Genomic DNA, 22,497 nt, shown 5'->3' on the forward strand with positions numbered 1-22,497 from the left:
ACAACAGTAAATTTTTATGCTGGTAAAAATAAATTTTGGGGTGAAAATTACATAAGAATTGTGAGAAAACCGTCACACACAGGTACAGACACTATATTATGAACTATACTAACTTTACAGCCCCTGTAGCATAGTCAAATAAAAAAAATTCCCGGAATACCCTTTTAATTATGCAAATTAGCATGGCCGGTATATTTAGTATTTTTTATTTTTTCGCAAGAAAGGTGGCAACCCTACCACCACATTAGGGGTCACTAGTGGACTCGTATTCTCAAAACATTTAATTACTTACAATTTATGTAAATAATTGTATCTGTCCTTTTTGTAGGCAAAGGAAGAAAACCAGCTTTTTCTTTTCATAGTTCACATGATAACGTAAGTACAGATAAATCCACCAGCAGCAGCCATATCTCGGAGATGGCAGAAGAGGCGTCTAGTCATATTGATGAAGACTTTGGAGCCTCTGACAGTGAGGTTGATTTATCTCCATTGGAGCCCACCATCAGCAGGAAAAGACCCTTTTCTTCCATAGAACATAGAAGCCAGTGTTCCGATTCAGGTTGTCCAGGAGGGGATGCTTCCTCATCTTTCTGCAATTTCTTTGAGGAGGATGATGATGACGAAATGAGCCATATGCTCGATTCACTTTCTGAGTCTTGTTACGGACTATTTGGTGTGACTGACCAGAACAATGCATCATGTGGACATCTCAACCAATTTCCCGATGAACTGCTGCAGTGTATATTCGGCTTCCTTCCAGTTGTGGACCTCTATCAGAATGTCAGCTTGGTCTGTCGTAAATGGAGGACCTTGGTCTATGATTCACTGGTCTGTACATGATCTCGGCTAAACTTCTTTTACATATTATAGATACTGTGTGGAAACAAGGAATCATAGTCAACTTTTCTTCCTCTCACAAACACTAAACATTTTTAATTATTCTAGTACATCTAGAATATAAGGTCGAGGTAACTTATCGAATAATTCTTCTTTATTTCTACAGCTCTTATGCAGGCCCATGTGTCTCCATGGTAACGGACTACAGACAAGCACTCTGCAGTATGATCCTGCAGTTATACTTCCATAAGTCCCCTTCTTCTGGCTTACCTACAGAGTGTATGTAGGTTGACAGATGGAAGGTAGTATGACCGTAGGCTCCGTTATAGTTTGCTTGTTGTCTCTTACAATGCAGATGGGAAGGTCTAAAGGAGAGCTGCAAAAAACAAAAATGAAGGCTTTATTTATTTGTATCAGAGGCTCCTTTTAGAGCCCTTCTCAGATTAAATCTCACCCTCTCTCTTTCTCCCTCTCTGTCTCTTTGTTTTTGTTGTCTGTCTTTCTCTCTCTCTCTCTCTCTCTCTCTCTGTGTCTCTCTCTCTTTGTTTTTTTTCTTCCTGTCTCTCTCTCTCTCTCTCTCTCTCTCTCTCTCTCTCTCTCTCTCTCTCTGTGTGTCTCTCTCTCTTTGTTTTTTTTCTTCCTCTCTCTCTCTGTCTCTCTCTCTCTGTCTCTCTCTCTCTGTCTCTCTCTCTGTCTCTCTCTCTCTCTGTCTCTCTCTCTGTCTCTCTCTGTCTCTCTGTCTCTCTCTGTCTCTCTCTGTCTCTCTTTGTCTCTCTCTGTCTCTCTTTGTCTCTCTTTGTCTCTCTATGTCTTTCTTACATTTAGCCCAGGAAGCTCTGGACACAACGGATCTCAGACTGTATTTTCCATCTCAGTATTTGAATGCCTCTTTTATGCTTGTGACTTCCATTTTGTGCTTTTTTTTTTTTTCTTTTTTCTTTCAGTTTATTAAGTGGAAGAAATTGTACCATCGGTATCTTGCAAAAGACGACCAGGCTGTTATAGAAATTGAGGGTCTTCTAAAGAAAAATAGAATAACTGCAGACAACCTGCTCTGCATACTACATCTAGTAAAGTAAGAAAATGTTATACTGGTTCTTTCTCTGCTATCTCTTAAAACAAGCAGCAAGGATAACCTACAATGAATATTACTTCTGTTAAAAAATCTTAACCCTTCCGGAACTTATAAGCTGCTGGATGCTCCAGAGGAAGTTGAGTAGTTATTTTCTGTCTGATCACAGTGCTCTCTGCTGACACCTCTGTCCATGTCAGGAACTGTCCGGAGCAGGAGAGGTTTGCTATGGGGATTTGCTTCTACTCTGGACAGTTCCTGATACATACAGAGGTGTCAGCAGAGACCACTGTGGTCAGACTGAAAAGAACTACTCCACTTCCTCTGGAGAATACAGCAGCTGATAAGTACCAGATTTTTTAATAGAAGTAAGACCAGATTTTTTGATAGAAGTAAGTTACAAATCTGTTTAATTTCTGGAACCAGTTAATATGAAAAAATTGTTTTCCACCAGAGTACCCCTTTAACCCCTTAATGACCAGCACTGTATATATGATACAGCACGGCCGTGCAGCAGGTCTATTAAGCAAGATCAGGAGTTGAGCTCACTTCATATCCTTTTGGTCCCGACTTCTATTAGCAGCTAGGAACCGTGGCTAATGCCGGACACCGGCAATCGGGACGATGCCCAGCATTAACCCTTTAGACGCCACGATCAAAGTTGATCGCAGTGTCTAAAGTGCCGAAAATGCAATGCCAGGAGCTCAGCAGAGCTGATCAGGATCATCGCGGGGAAATCGTGATCAGCTGAGAGGATGGCGGGAGGGCCCTTACCTGTCTCCTCGCCGACCGATTGATTCTCCAAGGCTCCAGTCGGCCTCAGCAGGCTGGAGCAATGGAGTACAGATAACCCTCAACAATGCTATGCTATGGCATATCCTTGAACAGTATATGCAATCTAATGATTGCATGTAATAGTCCCCTATGGTAAATAAGTAAAAAAAATTAATAAATGTGATTTAACCTCTTCCCTAATAAAAGTTTGAATTGCCTCCCCCTTTTCCCATAAATAAAAAAATAAATGTAAATAAAAATAAACATATGTGCTGTCGCCCCATGTGTAAATCTCCAAACTATGAAAACATAATGTTAATTAACCCGCACAGTCAAAGGCGTATGCATAAAAAAAATTTTTTGTCACTTTGTATACCCTAAATTTTTTTTTTTTTAAAGTATAAAAAGTCCCTTCAAAACAAAAATGATACAGATAAAAACAAAAGACCATAGCGCAAAAGATGAGCCCTCATATAGCCCTGTATAAGGAAAAATAAAAAAGTTATAGGGGTCAGAAGAGGACATTTTTAAGCTTGCTAATTTTTATAGCACGTTATAATTTTTTTAAAAGAAGTAAAACAAAATCAAACCTATATAAGTTGGGTATCATTTTAATTGTATGGACCTACAGAATAAAGATAAGTTGTCATGTGTACCAAAAAGTGCACTGCATAGAATTGGAGGCCCCCAAAAGTTACAAAATGGTGTTTTTTTTTATTTTGCCCCACAAAATTTTTATTTTTTTGTTTCGCCATTGATTTTGTGGGGAAATGATTGATGTCATTACAAAGTACAATTGGTGGCGCAAAAAACAAGCCCTCATATAGGTCTTTAGGTGGAAAATTTAAAGCGGTATGATTTTTACAAGTTGAGATTTTTATAAGACGAGGTAGAAAAAACTAAAGTGGAAAAATTAAAAAACCCTGTGTCCTTAAGGGGTTAAACAATAGATATGTGGCAATTTTGTCACCACGCACAGTCAGGAGGAGATGTATGGATATGTGGTGAAGCATGCATGCTATATCCATACCTAATTAAGTTGATATGGAGGAGTGGATGTTGGGCAGGAGGGTAGCCATAGGGGTGTAGAGGTAGCAGCCGCACTGGGGCTAACCCTTACATTAACCATTCAAAGTGGTGATAATGTGATTTTAGTTCTCTCTTTGCTGTTATTACACCCCTGAGAGTTCCCTCCATGGCGCACAGCCATTTTTCATTCTCTCGATTTCTAGAGGTGAGACCAGAGCTGACCTGCTTGCCAGTACCACACCCAACATTACTGAACAGGCACTGAACATGCTGGGCTGTTAGTTTACACAGTACACTACCATTGACTGCATGTAGAGGGAGAAGCGGTTACTGATTCACTCACTCTGCAACAGGCTTTGTGAGCAGAACTGAGGGATACAGCAGAAGCACAGCAAGGAAAGGGTTACACTAAGCACTGAACTGCTGATGATAAGCCGTCAGAGCAATTGGCATGGGGAGGGCAAGTTAGCATTCAGGAGGCAGCACTTTGTACAGTAAGATCTCTAGTATTCACAAAAGGGACAGCTGCTCTTAGCTTTTTAGGTGGTAAGGGATGAGAGGAAAGCCTTAATTACACTTTCAGGAACAGTGTAGACCAGTAGCGTTGCTAGGGGGTGCAGACCGCATCGAGTGACACCCCTATGTGGGGGGACATCCCCAAGCGGGAAGTAATCATCCCAACTTGGTGTCACCCCAGCCTCTTAGGCAAGCTGGGTAGTATACTATACAACATGCGTAGGAAAGTCATGTAAACTTTCAGCGTTGTGGTAGCGGCTGCTTCGTAGGTCTTGCAGCGTGTGTGGGGGAGGGGGGGATGATGACCAGGTGACGCCACTGATGTGGATTATCTTTATTGGGCAGACTGGCTCAGCTTGCAGGCTCACAGCCCCGGCTCTCTCTTCTGTACAAAGCCCATGCGAAAGCTCTGCTCCCACTTCCTGCGTTCTGTCCTTGTCTTTCTGTTGATAGAGGTGGAAGTCTCCTAACTACAGGTAATGAACAGCAGTTGGTGGCTGGAACACTAGGGCTTTTTTTTCTAGGGTAGAGGTTGTGTTTGGTAAATGAGTGATATACAAATATGTTAGGAATCCACGTAGGCTATCGCTTAGAGGAACGTTGTGTAAAATGACTGTGGCCATATAAATTGTGGATAGGAAAAGTGTAGTCATTTTTCATACTACAGTAACTCCTTATTTAATACTTTCTGTGCATCCAATGCCAATATTATTCTGTACAAGGCCTTAAAGGGAAACTTTCATAGATTTTACCATATTTAACGCATGGCAATGCAGTAGGGGAAAAAGGAGGGGAAAAGATGAAGGGAAAGGGGTTAGAGTGGTTTAAGGGATCCAATACTATATTCTTAGGACCACAGTAATGTTATTTTGTTTAAAAGTACCTGTCACCAAATAAACTTTTCTAAACTAACTCGGTCTATGTTCCTTAACTACTCCTAACACTCCTCCCACCCTTAAAAAATTCTCAGAGCTTTAAAAAGCTGTGTATCTTACCTTTCTTCTTGTTCACATATTGCAATCTCCCAGCAGGAGAAAGTGGGTGTTTCCCAGCAGGCATGACATCACTGAAGCCTGCTGGGGGGCCACCTTTGCCCTCCCATTGTTGCAGTGCTTTGATGAATAGAAGACCTCAGGCTCTGTGCAGCTTTCAGTGAGGCTCTTTGCAGCTTTCCGTGAGGCTCTGTGCAGCTGTAAATCAAGCTCAGTGCAGAGAAGCACTTCCTGAGTTTGGTCTCCTGCCAGGCCAGGAGGAGACCGAACTCAGTGTATTAATTGTGGCAGGGAACAGAACAGCGCCACCTTGTGGCCGTTTTTTTCTATTACATTTTAAACATATTTATGTTGATAGTTTTAAAAGCAAGGGAATGTGAAAGTGTCTTCTAATTACACAACGAACACTATATTAAAAGTTTTTTATTTAGTGTCCGGTACTCTTTAAAGAATGTATCTAAGCCTGTTTTGTCAAATATTTTGGTGTGAATAATTTCTGTGGTAGACTACCAATTTTTATGGTAAGGAAGGTTAGCCACCTCTTTTAGATTAAATCTTTTTTTTTGTTCACAATCTGCTGAGCCCTCCTGTCTTTTGGGGGGTTTACTAGGCCTAAAACATTTAATTCCATTTTTAACTTTGATATTAATCAGACCAGTTGCCTTTTGTAGCTTCTCACATTGTATAAGCAGCCCAATGACAGTCATGTACCTAGTACATTTATCTACCCAATGACTAAGACAGATTAGAAAATTGATCATTTTGGTTTCTCAATAATGTGGATTATTCCCCTACTGACAGAGGTGTCAATACTCTCTAGGTACTTTGCCACTTTATCTACTCATGTCATTAACCCACAAGCCATTTTGGAATGTCTGAAGCATCATCATTTATATGAAGTTGCTGAAAAATGTGTTGTTCAGAGGCTTCCGGAGCTGGTATGTGAAAATGAGGTATGTATACCTATTATTTGTGAGGTTGACCTCAAACAGAATCCAACAGCAGCATCACCCGCACTAGCCTGAATACACCGGTTTATAGTGCGGGTGATGCTGATTCAAATGCAGTTAACCTTTTAAAAATCTGAGCAATGGAAGCGAGGAATATTGAAGAAAATGGCAGAGTGTAATAATCAATGTATGTATTAATTGTGGTTTTTACAGCCAGAACAAATAAGTCTGCCAATGCTGCTCTAGTTGTTTCCGCTATATGCAGTATTTAGTAACCCATCTGTTTTAAGTCTTATATTCTCAATTGTGTGTCTATATTTGCTGCAATGTGTGTGAGCCAGGGTACTAGAAGTGATGTTACTGTAGTCATGATATAATGCCACTAGAGGGCATCAGAAATTATGTATTTCAGACACACGTTTCCTGCATCAGGTTATGCAGCGATGGTTGACCATTGAGCTCTTGATCACTTCTCCTACCAAGGACTTTGTCAATTACTTTTGTGGTGTGGGGCCCACGGCCAGCTCTAAATAGAGTCCTGGTCATTTCAGACTTCTTCTATTTAAAGGAGATATGTCACTCATATACCCGCCCCCTCCCCCCGATCTGCACGGGCTCTCTGCTCCCCCTGTAACAGGACATGCCGCCCTTTCGGCTATCTCCGGTTCTCCCAGAGATATATAGAGGGGGCGTGTCGGCGGCCGCTTCATGCAGGGTTGTGGCACTCTGTTTGTGGGGAAAGCAGAGGGCCTGTGCAAGAGATTGCTGGTGGTCCCAGCAGTCAGACCCCCCACAATCTAAAACTTATCCCCTATCCTGTGGATAGGGGATACGTTTTTATGCAAGATACTTCTCCTTTAAGAATTATAGAGGCCACTGTTCTCTTTCAGTGCAGCAGAAATGTTTTTGTACCCTTCTCCAGATCTTCCCCTCCACACAATCCTGTCTCTGACCTCTACAGGTAGTTCTTTAAGCATAGCTTGGTTTTTGCTCTGATATGTTTTTAATAAATGTGCAAACATTTTTACTATTTTTACTTTCTCATTATGGGGTATTAAGTGCAGATTGAAAAATAAGTATTTCATTATTTAACACAATGTTTAAATATGTTGCTTTGCTCATCTTGTTCTGTAAAATGGTATTGTAGCCCCATGCTGTTTACACAATTTTGCAGGCTACAGACCTTAAATGGCTCCGATTTTATCAAACTGTGTAAGAGAAAAAGTGGAGAGATTATCCCACAGCGACCAATCACAGCTCAGCTTTCACTTTTACCAGAGTTTGTTAGCTGAGCTGTGATTGGTTGCTGTGGGAAAATCACTCCACTTTTTCTCTTACACAATTTGATAAATCTGGGCCAATATCTTTCAACAGTCTTGGCATATGCTCAGGATCTACACAGAAGTTGGTCGGTTGATTTGCCTTCTAGTAAGCGTTGCCATATTCTTGGAAGTGTCATATGCACCATAGGCTGGAGTCATTCATATGCTAATATGTTTTGGGATATTATCAGGAGTTATCAGTGCTGTTTATACGCAAATATTAGCAATCAATACCTCTTCTCTCTCTATCATTACAGAATGTGAACCCTTGGGCAGTGCTGGCAGTAATCGTTCTCCTATCAACCACAGTAGGTGACATCCAGAGGCTGATGAGATGTTTACAACATTTTCGATCACCTCTAAGGCTTGTTGAAGTCATAGAAGCCTTATACTGTTTGGCAACACTCCTTTTCGCAATGAGAGAGCAGAAGATTCTCATCAGTAATAGGTATCAATAAAGATCAACGACTCTTGTGTTCCCTCTAACTAAAAAGTCACACAAGCATTTTTGCTTAGATTGATACATTTTATGTAACAAAGTTATTGTGGTACCTTCATGTAGAGCAAGCAGATCAGTGACTATCACACTGTATTTAGATACCTGCGCTTATGAGCTCTTCACAGCGCTTACATGTAGCTTTCCTTATTTAGAAAAGCTACCTTTCTTGCTTCACATTTTACACGGGTAAAAAGATCGATGCAGACTATGTCATATAGATAGCTATAATGATGAAGATAAAATTAATAACTTTGTGTAAATGACACCTGTCAGGGGGTCGGATATCTTAGGCACCATGCCATGTTACTGCAGCCAAGCTCCCATTGACATTATACATCAGTTTAGATGTACTTATCTTAATGGGAAAACTCTTTCAATGGAAACTATTTAAAATTACGCTTGCATTCTGTTGACTTTTTTTTTGCCCCTACTGTTTGTTTTAACAGGATCCATTACAACATATTCTATAGTCTATATCTTCTGGAGAACAGCAGCTCATATCAGAAAATGGCATCCTATGAAAATGCAAGGTGTGTACTGCAATAATCAACATACATGTTAATTAGTGTATTTTATGGCTATGAAAGTATTACCTACCGAACATTTCTGTTCATCTTCAACATGTTAACTTTGGACTGTCATATATGTAAACATATTTACATATTGTTCTGGGGTTAAAAACTGTAATGCTTTATTTCACTAAGAACATATTTTCCCTTTTAAAGCTTCACTGTCATTAGAAAATGCTTTTTCTCAGTTGCTCTTCATTGGGGGACACCTCTACTAATGGGTATATGCTCTTGCCACTAGGAGGCGCTGACACTTGGAAAATAAGTTGGCTCCTCCCTGGCAGGATATACCCGCCCACTGGAAGTGAGGTAATCAGTTTTAGCTAGTGTCAGTAGGAGGCAAGACACAGGTCTGGGAGCTCCCAGACCTGGTCCTTTTTTATTATTTTCTAGTAAGGGCTGTTTTAGTTGGGTTTTTTTTTTCTCCCTTTTGTTTCCCTTTTTCAGGTGGGGGTTCAGGAGCATGGCGCTTCCTGTTTCCCCATATGCGACAAAGGGGCTCAGACATAGAGTATGTACTCTCAACCCCTTCTCACCAAAGGCCAGCGCCTGGAGGTTGCAACCTTGGATCCGGGTCCCCCACTGCCCCTGCTTGTCCCGCTATCTTAGCCTGGTATGAGGCAGCGTGGCCATAAGCTGGTTGAAGAGGTCTGGGTGAGCATGAGAAGATGGAATCCCCCCCCCCCCTTCTCTCCCTCCCCTTCTGTACTCCGCTAGGGTTTCTCCATCCTGAGGTCCCTTTTCCCCAGTGTCGGCTCCTCAGCCACCATTACACGTGGCTGTGCTGGACTTACCTTGTGGCCTCATGGTCATCTTACCGGCAGCCCCATCTGCTGCAATCTTCAACGCCCGCCTGAGTGCTTGGAGACAGGGCCCGCCATTCAGCTCCGGCATCTCCCCACAGCGCACGTGATATCCACTGCTCCCTGCTCGGCAGTGACTGGGCACTCTGGAGGGGTCGGGGGCGCTCTGTCGGCAGTTCTTGGCCTTTCTCTACCGGGAGTCCAGAGGGTTCTGGCCTTGGGGTCCCTGGGCAGCGCACTGCTTCCTGCGCTCTTTTTATTTACAAGAAAAAAAAAATCTTTTGTTTCTCAGTCCATGTTCTTACCCCCCTATTTTGGCCATTCAGTAAATTGCAGCCCCTACTTTCTGGTCCTTTGTTTGGCTTCCCTTTGTGGCGGCAGACAGCTATTGCAGTCTTTTGATGTCTACTTTTTACCTGTTTAATCTTGCTGGGTTTCCGGTCTGGGGACCATATATTAAATGTTATTTTGGGGGCTGCTTTAATATTTGCTTCCGCCACCCTGTTTTATCACCTGAAGAGGCAAAGGTCTCATCGCCAGCTCAAGGATATTGTGCTTGGCATTTCTGCCATGACATGTCTGCCGCGCCCACTGCCACATTCCAGCCCCAGGGCGAGACACCGGTGGGATGCCCTTGCAGATGCATCTGCATCCTTGACTGAGGGCCTTTCCCAGGTGTTTCATTCTCTTGAGTCTTTAGACATCAAGTGTCCACTTTGTGGTCTTTATTCCTGGGAGGGTGCTGGAAAACCGCAGTGGTATCAATTCTCTCCCACAGGTACTTATAGGTCTTCGGAATCTGTGGCTAGTGTGCTGAACCCCCAACTTCTAGTGCAAGGTTTTCAAGCACGTGTTCTTACGTGGACATGGACTGAACCCAATACCCCAGACAGGGGTCTGCGTGGTTTCCTCTGACGGCAGTCACTCGTCACATGGCTGCCTCATCCACGGCTGGAATTACAGCTCCCCACTGCTAACAAATGGTGTCCGAAGGAGTGACCCGGCATGTACAATGGATTTTGTGCAGGGGGACAGGGATACTATCCATGGCCCCAGGCCTTCCCACCCCTCCATATGCGACAATAGGGCACCAGCACCTATTGTGTGTCTGTGGGTTCATTGAACCTGTTATACCATTCAGACTGTCTCTGCATGTTTCCTGCCCCACATATCTCCTTCATCTCTTGCATCTGCGACAGCAGTCCTTGTGTGGGGCAGCATTAGGAAATGGGTGTGGGCATTTCCTACAGGTTCCATGGCTTTTCACTGCAGCTGCAGCACTCTGTTCCCCTTTCTAAGAGTGCCACTTTGGTCTTCTAGGGGCATGGTTGTGGCACACCATTGGGTGCTGAGCCTGTCTTTCATACTGACTTGGATGTCTGCGATTGATAAGCCAGACTGTTGTCTGCTCGGTTTCTGCCGCCACCGTTCTCCCATCATGGGGCTGCTGCATGCATGGCTGGAGTTCCTGTACCCCTCTTCTAATGTGAGGAGACCAGAAGGGTGTCGTTATAGGTACAACAGGACCCTGTGCCAGTAAGCTGGACAGTGGTCTTCATGGTCTCCTACACCTCTAGGTCGCCCTTCAGGAGTTACGGTCCCACTGCTATGGCGTGGTGTCTGAAGAAATGACCCTACGTATCTTATTGACCCTTTTCAGGGCGACAAGGATGCAATCCAGGGCTCCTAAACCTGCCCTGATCGTCAAGGGTGACAGGGATTCCATCAACTGGGCTGTCACGTGCTTGGCAGTGTTTTCCCATACTTTTCTGCGTGGGAAGACTCTGGACGAGGGTTCCTGCAAGTGCACAGGTATGATGCCAGTCAGCCAGACTTCGTCTGCATGGTCTCCGGCACCACCAGGTCGCTCATCGGATCGGCCGCATTCCGGTACCCCACTTTCTGTGGGAGGGTTTGAAGGTGTGATCCTGTGCGTTCAGAAATCCGTTCAGCCATGGTTTACTGCTACGTTGGGTCAACTACCGTACACTTCCCACTCCGTGTACAGAAGTTCAGGTATTCCACTGCCAAGGTATAGTTCTGAGTGAGTCAACCCATGTTGCTCCCTGCTTTACCAGGTCCTTCTCGGCATGTCTGCTGTTCTCACAGCTGAAGGCTGGTAATCCACTTTCAATGTGTGGTTCTGATTGCGGGACCAGGTGTTGCCATGGTCCCTATGCCATATAGCCAGACTGTGTCTGAAGGGTTTCTAATTCACCAGGTCACCTCCCCCTTTCCTGCCACTCCCCTCACTGCATCCCGGTGACTCACTTTCCATGTGAAGTTCCACGAAGTGTGTCTGTGGGTTCATTGAACCTGTTATACCATTCAGACTGTCTCTGCATGTTTCCTGCCCCACATATCTCCTTCATCTCTTGCATCTGCGACAGCAGTCCTTGTGTGGGGCAGCATTAGGAAATGGGTGTGGGCATTTCCTACAGGTTCCGTGGCTTTTCACTGCAACTGCAGCACTCTGTTCCCCTTTCTAAGAGTGCCACTTTGGTCTTCTAGGGGCATGGTTGTGGCACACCATTGGGTGCTGAGCCTGTCTTTCATACTGACTTGGATGTCTGCGATTCCTTTCGTGTCTGCAATCTTGGTTCCTCACTACTATAGAGGTATCCATGTCGAGCACCTCTGTTCTGGCCTGGGGCCTGATGGGCCTCCAAGTATCTTCCTGGATTCCTGTGCCATCTGGCCCGGGTTTCACCCTGATGGGGTGTTCCTCTCAATGCTGTTGGTTGCTGTGTTTGTGTCCTTCTTCCTTGCATTTGTAGTCATGTCTTTGCATCTTTGCCCTGCTCCGGTGTCCAGGATTCCGATCCCTCTGGGGACACACATTGGCTCCTCGATATGTTTTCGCAGAGTTCCTGGGGGCTTCGTCCACCCAGTACTTTGTCCGTTGCCGCAGGGCGGCTTGTCCCTGCTCCTACAGTGCTTGGTGCACTTTGACAATCTTACTTCCACGGGGGTACGGGGATAAGGGGGCTTGGTATGGTCAGTGCCTGAGTTTCATCTTTACCACCCCTTGTTTTCCCCTCCACTAGGGGGACTATTTTGCTGGTCGCTTTCTACTACCGAGATGGAGTCCTCTTTCTCTTCCCACTTTATAGGTGGGATATCTGGCTGGGCTCTTGTTTTTCACTTAGAGCATTCAGTAGAGTTTTTCGCTGTCTTTTATGTGTGCTTGTTGCCCACTATTGCAGCCTGGATAAGGGTGTATTTGTCTTTTTCTACTATTGCAGCCTGGCTCTCTTCCCGTTTATTGGTTATCTGCTGCTGCTCCGGCAGCCCTGCCACTCCCTCTGTCGGAGGGGTTTCTGCTATCCTGTTTGGCTTGGCGACAGATGGTCTAACCTTCGTCTGTCATTTGTGTCCTGCTCTCCTCCCCTCTCTGCACAATCTCCCTGGTAGGGTGTGTTCCTCCTTCCCTTGACGGTGTCAATAGCGCTACACTGACTCCACAGTTTTCTAGAGTTAACTTTCTGTACCCAGAGCCTGGGAGCCCCAGCCAGGTTCCCTTTTGTTCCCCCTCCATTCCCTTCCTGACGGGTTGTTGCTTCGGAGTGCTATGGTCCACTCGGACCACCGGGGCCCAGGACCGGTTGGTCTCCTTTTCTTGGCCACTATCCTGGGACGCTGTGGCGTGCCTTCTTCTCTAGGTCGGCCCTCTTGGTTCTTTGGGCCTTAGTGATGGTTGAGGTCTCGCGCATGTGTAGCGGTCCTGCCCAGATTTCTCTGTGATCTCATTTATGGGGTGGTCTTTCTGTACCGCACTTCTTCTGTCTCTGCATGGATCTTTGTCAACTGGAGTGTTTCGTGGATGTTGGGTTTCCTTAACCTTCGGATGTAAGTCTTCTCAGGAACCTCCAATTCCCATGTCGGCCGCTCCGGTGTTCCGGATACTCCTTTTCAGGGTCTTCCGCTCCTTTCTTGGCCATTTATTCTTCCGTGTTCATCTTCCAAGTGACTCAGGAACCTCCATTTCCCATGTCTGTTGCTCTGTTGTTCTGGGATGCCCATTTTCTGTACATTCCGCTTCTTCTTGGCCATTATTCCCTTCCATCTTCTCCTTCGGGGTCCATGTTCTTTCGAAATGGAGGGCGTCCCGGTCATCCGGATTACACCAGTTGAGCTATGTCACCTACCTGGTGCTCGCGGCGGGCTCCTGGATAGGGGTTTTGGGTCTGCAGATGTTAAGAGCTTCGATCTTCCGCACCAGGCCTCTCTAGAGCCGGTTTCCGTCTCTTTTTTTTTCTTCTTATTGTTGTGCCATTTTCCATTTTTGTTTCCCAGCCGGGCTAGCCCTCTTTCTGGTTCTGTTTTCCTTAGAGTTGATTTCCTACTTCCTTTCGTGATGGTTTCCAGCCCCTCTTGCTTCCCAGTCGACTTTTTCTAGTCTGCCTTTGAGGACCATAGGTTTAGAGTCCCTGCGAAGGACGGTCCCTTCCTTTGGCGACCCAGTCCATCTCCTTGGCAGGGGGATCTTCCGGGAGCTCTGTTTCTAGGCCTCGTTTTTTTCTGGCCTGGGGTCTCGTCCGCAAGCTTTAAGGACTAGTGGGTTCGGTCTCGGGACTGATTTCTTTTCGCTAGTGGTTGTTATTCCAACCCTAGGGGACTGCTTTGGTACGGCCCATCTGTATAGGTGTCCCCTAATGAAGAGCGACTGAGAAAAGGAGATTTTTTTTCTCGTAGCCTTCATTCGGGGACCCCGCACCCACCCATTTCTTCATTTTTTTTTTTTGGTCCGGATATTCTTTTCCGGTTATTGTTTATTTTTTTGTTTATTTATTTATTTATTTTTTTATCCAGGATTCTTTTCTAGGGTCCTTCGAACATAATTCTTTGTTGGCTTCTCCTACAGCTTTGTGCCAAAATTGATTACCTCACCACCAGTAGGCGGGTATATGGTGCCAGGGAGGAGCCGACTTCTTTTCCTAGTGTCAGCGCCTCATAGTGGCAAGAACATATAACCATCAGTATAGTTGTCCCCCAATGAAGGCTACAAGAAAGAGATTTTACGGTGAGTACAATAAATCTCCTTTTTTTAAAGTGCCTTAGAGAATAAGAATAATTTTTTTAATATACTTTACTAAAGTTGTGAAAAACTTGTTTAAAAAAAACTGCCACTAGGGGTCACTGTCTTTCATTTTGTCATTAGACCCTGGTTTCCTAGTCTGATAAGAACTAACACTTTGCATATTTGAAGGAAATGGGAAAAAATCAGTGCAACGGGCTCCAAAAACTAAGTTTTTAGTACTGTAGACTTTTGGTACTTTGTATTGTTTTATGGTAAAAGTGATACTACTTACCATTCCTTGGCAACGTCTACACAGGGGTACATACGTAGGATTTTGATTTTTCTTTAATAAGAGCAGTGATATGTAAACCTAATCACGGACACTGGCTCTGCTGCTTGTGTGCAAGATGTACTGTGTCAGTGAGTGATGCAAAATGCTAGTTTCTTTCACACAGCCAGTGTGTCTGAAGTGTGAATCACAGAACAAGAGCCCTCCCCGCTAAAAGCAGGAAGAGAGAGGCGGCAGGCTCAGACCTGAAAAAGGCAGATTAGAAAATCCCTTCAAGATCTGGTTTATATAGTTTGAACTTTTAGGCAGCAGTAGAATATTGATAGGTTTCATTTATTATATTTCAAGTACAATTTTAGGGAATTCTGAGTTAACAGAGAAGGTTTTTTTTTTTTTTACATTTAATACAATGCAATCTTGTCAAAGGGACAAGGAGAAAAATCTTCTTCAGTCACAACATTTACAGTAGTATCAAATACTGTGATAAGAATGTCACCAACCATATAGGTTTCTGGAACCCAAAAGAAGGACTCACTCACACAAGGGAGCCTGTTGCAGCAGGAGAGGAGGTCATGCGCACGTCGACATCAGGACAGTTGGAAGTCGGCAAAGCACCACACGTGGAGCCATTTTGGGAGTATTTGCAGCGTCACCCATCTAGTCCACCTGTGCTCCTCAAAGATTCCTCCAGTTGTCACTAGGACAAGGCAGGGAAGCATCTTTGTCTGGTATGCAGGCAAACTGCTGCAGTAATTTAAGATGCTGCCGAATCAGAGCAGGAAGATGGTGCCCACGTCTGGGCATGCTCACTGCTGAGGCTTCCTCAGTCTATTTTTGCTATAGCAAAGAGTACATAGATGACGGCACTCACCATGTAGTAGAGAAGACTTTTTATTGCAACAGTCAGTGCATACAGGACATCCGCAGGCAGAGACAGTGAGGAAGGGTGTGTGCTCTGGAAAGACTGTTTAACACGTCACACGTGCTTCCTCTAGCCGGTTTTCCGTCGCGTGAAACAGTCTGTCCCGTGCACTCCCCCCCCCCCCCCCACCCATCCTCACTGTCTCTGCCTACGGATGTCCTGTATGCACCGACTGTTGCAATAAAAAGTCTTCTCTACTACATGGTGAGTGCCGTCATCTATGTACATCTATTTTGCTATAGCTGTAGGTAACGTAGCAGGTGCGGACTTGCTCAGTGTTCACCTATGGTAATGGTGTGCTAAAGTACCTAGTGTTGTCAGTGCCAAAGTGATCTCTCTTCCAGTGCTCAGTCTGTTTTTGGCACCATTCCTTTGCTAGAAATGTGGGGACAGTGGGAAGCAGGAAGTTAGCTCTGGCAGGTATGAATAGGGTTTTTCAGAAGGAATGGGCAGGATTCCCAGGAAAATAAAAAGATCACAGGCCAGAGTTCTTCTCCACATGTCCGCCCACATCACTCGTCAGACCACGTCCCCCCTTTGAGGGCCTTCTTATATAAGCCAGAGCAATGAGCAGCTACAAAGAGTTTCTTGCTCAGGAGGAACAAGCAGTTTACACGAATAGCCCATTGATTTGTTTTATCGTATGAAATTAAAAATGTTTAAAAACGAGTAAAATCTCTGATGTACTTTTTTATTTATTTTTATTTAGACGAAAGCCGAACTTCAGTCTTACAAATGAACAGCAGCAGATAATAAACCATGATATTCAAGATGGGCAGGTTGTAAAAATCATGGCTTTTGCAGGTAAGAAAATTATACAATTATAGGTATCATGCCAGTATTTAAAGAGTATCTGTCACCATGGACAACACTCCTAAACCAGTGTCACAACTGGATTCCAAATCTGAAATTATTATCTTTGTACTCCCTTGCATTCCCCTGCAATAAGGCCATAAACAATCCATCCGCTGCCAGCTGATCCATTGCTAGGGCTCAGCTAAATAATACAGCATGAACTTCTCCATAAGGAGGCAGCACATGGTCAGTTTGCAGGGTTACTGTGGGGAAATGCAGTGGAGATTAAAATTACAGATTCACAACAGGTGTCGTTTTTTACCTATCCAAGTTATTACAGTAGTTTTGGGACTTTTATGGGGGCAGGTTTCCTTTTAAAGGTACAGTGTTACCTTTCAGAACAAACAGTATATGAAATTACTGTGAAGTATCTCTATGTAAATATAGGATATAAACTTAAGGCAGTTGGACGTGTATTTCCACTTTATTTTTGACGTTCCAGTGGTTTTATCTTTGAAAACCGTTCTAAATAGTGTAAATTTAGCTGCGGCTCAGGTAGAGATAAGTCAAGCTTTCTGCTAGAGATGCAGGAGGGGGGATAGCAGCTCAGAGTGTGTACAGAAGGGAGAGCATATTTGGAGGACAATGCACACAGACTGTAGATAGAGAAGAGCACATACAAGGCAGGTTGCAGGATATAATCACATGGGCTGTGCACCAGTGTGAAGAGAGCCAACAGCTTACTCTAGACTACTAAAGATACATACATCTAGCACGTATTACTGGAAGGACACACCCACATGAAAAAAATCGGAACCTAAGAGAAGGCTGAAAAACTGCTAGTCAGGGGTCTAAGAAGAAATGAATATGGAAAACATAAATTTAGTGGCTAAAATGTTACACTAACACACACATTTTGTGGTGCATAATAAATAATCTACTTCCCTTGTATAATATTTAGTGATCTGTGGTCACTTTTTGCCTCATTCATTCTGCCATAGGGCCACCCTTGTCCATGTGCATAGTCTGCTAATGCAGCTTAACATCGTTTGCTTGAGTAGGGCTTCTGTGCAATACCGGTAACAGCACCTGGGAGAAATGTAGAGGGACTACAGAACTTCACAGTGCAAGAATCACAAGGGTCCCAGTGGTCAGACCCCAACCCAGTCACACATTGAAGTGAACACTGTGACATGAAAATGTAAAAAAAAATCATTCTCATTTTTCCATTGCTCTGTTTAGGTTTAAACAGCAAAAAGAGATCTTGTCCACAGCACCAATTCCAAAAAAGTGAAAATTTTATTCCATAACAGGTGTCAAAACAGCAGCGACGTTTCAGTCAGCTCAACCTGACCTTTCTCAAGCCTTGAGAAAGGCTTGAGAAAGGTCAGGTTGAGCTGACTGAAACGTCGCTGCTGTTTTGACACCTGTTATGGAATAAAATTTTCACTTTTTTGGAATTGGTGCTGTGGACAAGATCTCTTTTTGCTGTTTAAATAATTTGGTCCTCTAACCAAGGATCCAGGATCTGCGTGCACCCCCATACGGACAATTTTTTTTAAATTGGATGTGCTGTTCTTCTATCTTCTTCTGTTTAGGTTTAGTTATGTGAATAAAAATTGCCGTCAAGCCTAAAACCAGTGAGTACAGCAATTAGGGCTGACCAACTAAAAGAATCTTGAATCGAAATAAGTGAAGTTAACCAAATATTTTGCCTATATAATGCATAAAATGGCATAATTGAATTGAAGGGTTGTGCATCCCCAAAAATTCTGGTGTTAAGGCTCAGCTTTACATGTATCTAAAAAAAAGAAAGCTATAGTCCTGGCTGAGTAGCGCTGCATGCTTTCTTTTCTACATATAGGAAATGTTCACTCACTACTCAGTCAATGATTTTTAGCCAGCCTTGGCGACTTCTTTTAAACCTGGTGAATTAGCTTCCCAGTGCATCTTAAGGGCCCGTGCACACTACAGAAATTCAACAAGGAATTTCCACACTGAATTCCATGAGTGGATCCACGTCGCCAAGAAATAGGCTTAAAGGGGTACTCCGGTGCTTACACATCTTATCCCCTATCCTAAGGAGATGTCACACGCCGCCGGCCCTGTGGTCGACCGTAATCAGACCCGGAGCGAACACGCTCCGGGGACTGATTACAAACGGGGTGCCGCGTGCATGATCCCGGCCGTCCCCAGCGGCGGGACTCCCGCGATCAGGCATCTTATCCCCTATCCTTTGGATTGGGGATAAGATGTGTAAGCACCGGAGAACCCCTTTTTAATGTTACATGGAATTTGCTGCAGAACTGATTCCCTGCAATTCAAAGTCCTGTTGACTAATGGGCTTCTGTGTGGATTCTGCTAAAAAAAAATGTACATGTTAATTTTTTTTGGGTGGAATCTGGATCAGCATAGAAAGTTACATTACAAAACTTACGTAATGTGCACTAAGCCGCAGAATCCCTTTCAGATGAATAGAATTCTGCTGCAAGTGGATTCTGCTTGGAATTAATTCAGAGAAATATCTGTAGTGTGCATGGGCCCCAACAGTCAGGAAATTGGCAACATTTAAAATAGATCAAAAAAATTTGTCCATCTGTGGATAGGATTTTGTCCTGTTTTGGTTTAAATGCTCCCTGTCAGTCTACAATATTCCAAATCTGCCCCCCCCCCCCCTTTTAACCCCTTAAGGACTCAGGGTTTTTCCGTTTTTGCACTTTCGTTTTTTCCTCCTTACCTTTTGAAAATCATAACCCTTTCAATTTTCCACCTAAAAATCCATATTATGGCTTATTTTTTGCGTCGCCAATTCTACTTTGCAGTGACATTAGTCATTTTACCCAAAAATGCACAGCGAAACGGAAAAAAAAATCATTGTGCGACAAAATCGAAAAAAAAACGCCATTTTGTAACTTTTGGGGGCTTTCGTTTCTACGCAGTGCATATTTCGGTAAAAATTACACCTTATCATTATTCTGTAGGTCCATACGGTTAAAATGATACCCTACTTATATAGGTTTGATTTTGTCGCACTTCTGGAAAAAATCATAACTACATGCAGGAAAATTTATACGTTTAAAAATGTCATCTTCTGACCCCTATAACTTTTTTATTTTTCCACGTATGGGGTGGTATGAGGACTCATTTTTTGCGCCGTGATCTGAAGTTTTTATCGGTATGATTTTTGTTTTGATCGGACTTTTTGATCACTTTTTATTCATTTTTTAATGATATAAAAAGTGACCAAAATACGCTTTTTTGGACTTTGGAATTTTTTTGCGCGTACGCCATTGACCGTACGGCTTAATTAATGATATATTTTTATAGTTCGGACATTTACGCACGCGGCGATACCACATATGTTTATTTTTTATTTTTTTTACACTGTTTTATTTTTTTTATGGGAAAAGGGGGGTGATTCAAACTTTTATTAGGGAAGGGGTTAAATGACCTTTATTAACACTTTTTTTTTACATTTTTTTTGCAGTGTTATAGGTCCCATAGGGACCTATAACACTGCACACACTGATCTCTAATGCTGATCACTGGCGTGCATTAACACGCCTGTGATCAGCATTATCGGCGCTTGACTGCTCCTGCCTGGATCTCAGGCACGGAGCAGTCATTCGTCGATCGGACACCGAGGAGGCAGGTAAGAGCCCTCCCGGTGTCCGATCAGCTGTTCGGGACGCCGCGATTTCACCGCGGCGGTCCCGAACAGCCCGACTGAGCAGCCGGGTCACTTTCACTTTCACTTTAGAAGCGGCGGTCAGCTTTGACCGCCGCTTCTAAAGGGTTAATACCGCACATCGCCGCGATCGGCGATGTGTGGTATTAGCCGCGGGTCCCGGCCGTTGATTAGCGCCGGGACCGACGCGATATGATGCGGGATCGCGGCGCGATCCCGCTTCATATCGCGGGAGCCGGCGCAGGACGTAAATATACGTCCTGCGTCGTTAAAGGGGTACTCCGGTGAAAAACTTTTTTTTTAATTTTTTTTTTTTAAATCAACTGGTGCCAGAAAGTTAAACAGATTTGTAAATTACTTAATCTTAATCCTTCCTGTACTTATTAGCTGCTGAATACTACAGTGGAAATTCTTTTCCGTTTGAAACACAGAGCTGTCTGCTGACATCATGATCACAGTGCTCTCTGCTGACATCTCTGTCCATTTTAGGAACTGTCCAGGGTAAAAGGAAATCCCCATAGCAAACATAGGCTGTTCTGGACAGTTCATATAATGGACAGAGATGTCAGCAGAGAGCACTGTGCTCGTGATGTCAGCAGACAGTTCTGTGTTTCAAAAAGAAAAGAATTTCCGCTGTAGTATTCAGCAGCTAATAAGTACAGGAAGGATTAAGATTTTTAAATAGAAGTAATTTACAAATCTGTTTAACTTTCTGGCACCAGTTGATTTAAAAAAAAAAAAAAAAAAAGTTTTTCACCAGAGTACCACTTTAAGCCTTGGTAGTCCTCTCTATTATTTTTCTGAACTTACTAGCCCTCTCTATGCATCAGTAAGTACCACATGCCCATTTGCCAGCTTATATAGGGGGAATGTAAGTGGGTGGAGAGAATTACAAATTTGGACTCTGCACAAGGAGAACTCCTGTTCTTAAAAACTTATCCCCTATCCTAAGGATCTCCTGAACAGTGCACGGCTCTCCTCCTGAGTGGGGTGTGTCGACAGCACACAAAGCTGCGGCTGACACGGCCCCTCCATGCAGCTCTCTGGGGCAGTCGGAGCACTGCACTCGGCAATCTCTGGCCATAGAGCTGCATGAAGGGGACGTGTTGGCCGCAGCTTCGTGCTGTGGTCGACACCGCTCTTTTCATGCAGAGAGCAAAAGCGCATTGCATGAGATTGTGGAGGGTCCCAGCTCCGACATCTGACACTTATCCACAATCCTTAGGATAGGGGCTAAGTTTGGGGGATGGAGTTTAGTCTCTATAAATACACACAGTGTACCCTATACTTTGTTATAATAGTGTTTTGTTGTATTTACATTTTTTTGTATTTTTTTACATTGACTATTTTTTATCTTCTAGCCCCATACACTTACCATTTTAATATTGTGTGTGTTTTTGTAGGTACTGGGAAAACTTCAACTCTGATAAAGTATGCAGAGAGCAGACCTCATCTACGCTTTTTGTATGCAACATTCAACAGATCCATTGCAAAGCACGCTTCCCATCTTTTCCCCAAGAATGTTTTATGCAAAACTTTCCACTCGCTGGCTTTTCAACAAACCGGGAAACTGTAAGTTTACTACATAGCTATTGCTGTACCCTAGTATGCCAAAGTTACCACTCATTGGTCATTGGATTTTGACTAAAGCCCAGCGAAAGTTGCCTTCCTTGTTTGTGGTGGTGTTTATTTATTTTTACATGCTGCATGATCTGTTTTCCTAAAAAGGCAAAGCCCTGCAAGCTTCACTTTTATACAGTAGATTTCATAGCTTTTGCAGCCCAACAACAAATGGCCCAGGTCATTTGTAGCTTAAAGGGGTACTCCAGTGGAAAAAAAAAAATTCAAATCAACTAGTTCCAGAAAGTTAAACAGATTTGTAAATTACTTCTATTTAAAAATCTTAATCCTTCCAGTACTTATCAGCTGCTGTATGCTCCACAAGAAGTTCTTTTCTTTGTGAATTTATTTTCTGTCCGACCACAGTGCTCTCTCCTGACACCTCTGTCCATGTCAGGAACTGTCCGGAGCAGGAAAGGTTTGATATGGGATTTACTCCTGCTCTGGACAGTTCCTGACATGGACAAAGATTTACAAATCTGTTTAACTTTCTGGCACCAGCTGATTAAAAAAAAAATAGTTTTTCACCAGAGTACCCTTTTAAAGGGGTTATCCAGGAAAAAAACTTTTTTTTACATATATCAACTGGCTCCAGAAAGCTAAACAGATTTGTAAATTACTTCTATTAACAAATCTTAATCCTTTCAGTACTTATGAGCTGCTGAAGTTGAATTGTTCTTTTCTGTCTAAGTGCTCTCTGATTACACATGTCTCAGGAGCTGTCCAGAGTCGAAGTAAATTCCCATAGGAACTGCACAGAGCAGAAGAGGTTTGCTATGGGAATTTGCTTCAACGCTGGA

General features: G+C 43.6%; 1 protein-coding gene across 3 annotated transcripts in view; it reads left to right on the forward strand.

Moving 5' to 3' along the window:
* The window catches only part of FBH1 (F-box DNA helicase 1), an 84,445-nt gene that overhangs the window by 19,913 nt on the left and 42,035 nt on the right, over window positions 1-22,497 (forward strand). For 2 of the 3 annotated variants that reach the window (XM_056573221.1, XM_056573222.1), the window contains 7 exons: window positions 329-828; window positions 1,782-1,912; window positions 6,041-6,173; window positions 7,750-7,940; window positions 8,438-8,521; window positions 16,304-16,398; window positions 21,481-21,649. In XM_056573221.1, the coding sequence (XP_056429196.1) occupies window positions 329-828; window positions 1,782-1,912; window positions 6,041-6,173; window positions 7,750-7,940; window positions 8,438-8,521; window positions 16,304-16,398; window positions 21,481-21,649 (1,303 nt within the window). The remainder of the gene's footprint in view (window positions 1-328; window positions 829-1,781; window positions 1,913-6,040; window positions 6,174-7,749; window positions 7,941-8,437; window positions 8,522-16,303; window positions 16,399-21,480; window positions 21,650-22,497) is intronic. The other variant, XM_056573223.1, reaches the window with a different exon arrangement.

This window comes from Hyla sarda, chromosome 4 (genome assembly GCF_029499605.1).
Source record: "Hyla sarda isolate aHylSar1 chromosome 4, aHylSar1.hap1, whole genome shotgun sequence".
NCBI classification, from domain to species: Eukaryota; Metazoa; Chordata; class Amphibia; order Anura; family Hylidae; genus Hyla; species Hyla sarda.